The sequence below is a fragment of the Capsicum annuum genome, unplaced genomic scaffold (genome assembly GCF_002878395.1).
Source record: "Capsicum annuum cultivar UCD-10X-F1 unplaced genomic scaffold, UCD10Xv1.1 ctg3803, whole genome shotgun sequence".
Classification (NCBI taxonomy): Eukaryota; Viridiplantae; Streptophyta; class Magnoliopsida; order Solanales; family Solanaceae; genus Capsicum; species Capsicum annuum.
This window is the reverse complement of record NW_025845139.1, coordinates 1-3,254: the sequence shown is the minus strand read 5'-3', so window position 1 is coordinate 3,254 and position 3,254 is coordinate 1. Positions and strand designations below refer to the sequence as shown.

General features: G+C 35.5%; 1 protein-coding gene across 1 annotated transcript; it reads right to left on the bottom strand.

Annotated features, from left to right (window-relative positions):
• Nucleotides 1-909: 909 nt before the first annotated feature.
• Nucleotides 910-3,234, bottom strand: LOC107877574 (probable leucine-rich repeat receptor-like protein kinase At1g68400). The gene is made up of 4 exons (XM_047403294.1): nucleotides 2,708-3,234; nucleotides 2,477-2,595; nucleotides 2,286-2,385; nucleotides 910-1,553 (listed from the first exon to the last, which is right to left on the bottom strand). Exons 1-4 carry the CDS (start codon nucleotides 2,862-2,864, stop codon nucleotides 1,189-1,191), a joined length of 741 nt encoding a protein of 246 aa, XP_047259250.1. The 5' UTR covers nucleotides 2,865-3,234; the 3' UTR covers nucleotides 910-1,188.
• Between the last annotated feature and the right edge of the window lie 20 nt (nucleotides 3,235-3,254).

Here is a 3,254-nt window from a genome sequence, read left to right as displayed (position 1 = left end):
TTTTTTTCCTATATTTAAAATCTTAGTCCAATCTTCACAAAATCATCCATTACATTTTTGTTGGTTTAGAATTCTTAAACTGACTGAAAAAAATATTAGTTTGTCATTAATTCTGATGACTTTTAATAAGGAGAGATTTTACCATAAGTATATTTAATTAATTTTCAACCCTTAAATATTAAGAAAAATAGTGAAAAAACGATTTTGTCTAAAGTAAAACTTTTAATGAATGACAAAAAGTTCGAACGACATTTCTAATGCCCTTCACACTTTTAATATATTATATATATAGATTATAGATATAGATATAGATTATCACTAGTTGTGACTTGTGACCCTTCACATTTTACCCGAAAGACATTTTGAAACACTTGGTAGATAGTGTAGCCATTTTTGGCGGGTAAATTTGTGTTAAGCTATGTATTTTCATTTTACCCTTAACGAGATTAGTATAGAGCCACACAAATATCTTAGGCTTGTTTTGGACCATAAGTTTTAAAATACTTACTTTCTTTCTTAAACTTGTCCCTAATCAAACAGTGCCACATAAATAGGGACGAATGGAGTGTCTACCTTGAATCTCCATGCGAAGCACCCTATATGTGTTCCCTTCAATCACCTAAGCGCTTCCAAAGAAAATGGAACACCTAAGAGTGTGGCCTAGTGGTAAATGAAGTGAGTTGAGAATCATGTGGTCTAAGGCTCAAATACCAAGTGAGATAAAAATGTTGTAGATGCTTTCTAGGTTCAAATACCGAGTGAGATAAAAACATAGATGCTTTCTTCCAATATGTCCTAGCCTTAGTGGACCCGACATGTTTTGAGGAAGATTTGTCGCAGCGAGTATTTGGACCAAAGGGTACGCTAGCCTTGGGTCTTTTTGCACCTCAAGTAAATTTGAAATTTGAAGGTGTTTTTTCGTCATCAGTAATAGGTGGACGTTGGTAGTTTCACAAAATAAAAAACTCTGTCCGCAAAAAGTCCGACCAGCCAGCATTGAAATGAGTTCTAGGATAATAATGGACATGACCTAAGTAGCAACAGAAATATTTGAATTTTTGAACACAATAATTATATATTCTGTAATAACATTCCACTTACTGATAACCTTCTCATATCAGAATGAATGATTCGGAGTAATTTTGTCATCAGAATTACAAATTCCAAAACATAAAAGTAAACTCAAGTCTACAGTTGAGAATCAATCATATCAAAGGGAGCAATGTCATGAAAGTGTTGCATAACTTCCAGATCAGACACACGAGTCTTTCTGTCACGGAGACACCGTAACCCTAAATGCAATAAACCCAAAGCAATTTCTTTTTCTTTTTTCATTTGCTTGAATTGTTCTATCAGTTGTTCCTTCAATAATTTCACTAGACCTGCATTTTCTTCAGCAGCTTCTTTTTCAGCGGTTAATTCTTCGGCACGTGTGATTATATTTTTAGCGATTTCAAAACCATTATGCCCTGTATTGTTTTTCGTAACGTCTCCCGTAAGCAGTTGGAGTACAATCATCCCATATGAAAAAACATCATGTTCCCATGTTGCAACTGTAAAAAATAAAGCCATAAAAATATTTTAACAACAAATCCTTAAAAAATCATCTACTTGATTTTAACCTATAGTCTTGGCAAATCTTTCTCACTCAAGCTACAATTATTCAGGATGAGATATCATGCACGAGGGACATACACGATCTGCAGTTGTTTTGTAGAGTCTACAATTAACAATATCAATTAAGAAAGTGCTTTTAAGATGCTCCCAGTTACTGTCCCCGAGGCATCTCTCTGAAGCCCCTTTCGGACTTTAGAGATCCGTTTCTAGTGGACTTCTTCCAACGGAAGCCATCCCCAATCAATATTTTTCTCTCCACTCTTTCGTTTTTTCTTGGCCTATCTACTATGTTGGAAAATAGAATATATCCCTGATCGTCGGGGGAGTCTTACGATATCATAGAGTCGAGTTCTAAAGCTGAAATATGGTACGATTGGTTGGAAAGTACTAGAAATCTCATGGGGAGATGTCTGGTGGGGAACTTTTCTGGCAAAGAAGATGTCCCCACCAGAAGTGAAGTCAAAAGCTGGGCGGGTCAGACTTGTAAAGGAACGCAAGGAATCCAAGTGTATGACATGAATGGATCTCTGTTCTTGTTTGAATTCTAGTCAAGAAAAGCAGCTGAACATGTCCTGATGGGACTAAATTTATGTATTTCTGATCAAAATTCTAACAATCAAGATGTGACAATTTATGTTGTTAAATCAGATTAGATGTTCAGCTCATACCTGACCCATCCTCGTTATTTACGTAGCCACCTGTTTCAATCTCAACATGTCCTCCTGTTTTAATACAACCCGCCAAATCGCATAATACAGCATTGCCCCACTGCCCAAGAACAAAAAAAAATGTGAGCATATAATTTATTCGTATAGAAAGAAGTATGTATTAATTAAATAAGGATGTGAAAACTCATTACCTGGTCTAATAGAACGTTTTCTGGCTTTAGATCGCAAAGACAATATCCAGATCTGTGGACCACATAAACGGCATATGCAAGGCTTTTTAAAACTCTCATAATCTGGTCCCAATCCATATCTGCGTCGAAGAAATGAAATTGTGTAAGTTAGAGAAGAAAGTTGCGTCGAAGAAATGAAATTGTGTAAGTTAGAGAAGAAAGTGTCGTCAAAAGGATTGTGTAAGAATTTACCTTTTCTTGCTGATTCCAAATCCCCACCGGGTACCCAATCAGTAACTAGGAATTTCAGATTGCGGTTTGAGACCAATCCCTTGCCTCTACCTACTAATTTAAGTAGGTTCTTGTATGGCAATTCTTCCAAAACGCTCACTTCACTCTGCACAAGCATTGTTTAGTAGGAATTGATATAAGAGAACTATATATCAAACAAATTAGTTATTACCTTAGTTTGAATATTCCACCGTGTTGCTTTAGACAATTTAAATGCATAATCACCAGCCTGTAGTTGCCATTCGTTTTCATTTGATAATTGGACTTTATAAACTTTGCCCATTGCTCCTACACCTTGAGGTTCCTTTGAATGGAGTTGAGACAAGAGATTTGGATTCGCTTTGAGTATTGGGCTAAAATCTATGACTGAACAAGTTTGTAAAACAGTTAGTATAACAGTATCAAAAGGACTAACTTGAATAAATTCAGATACAGACAAATAAAGCTATGAAAAACTTTCTTCTAGTTGAAATAATAATTGATCGGGAGAAAAAGCAACTTCTCACTT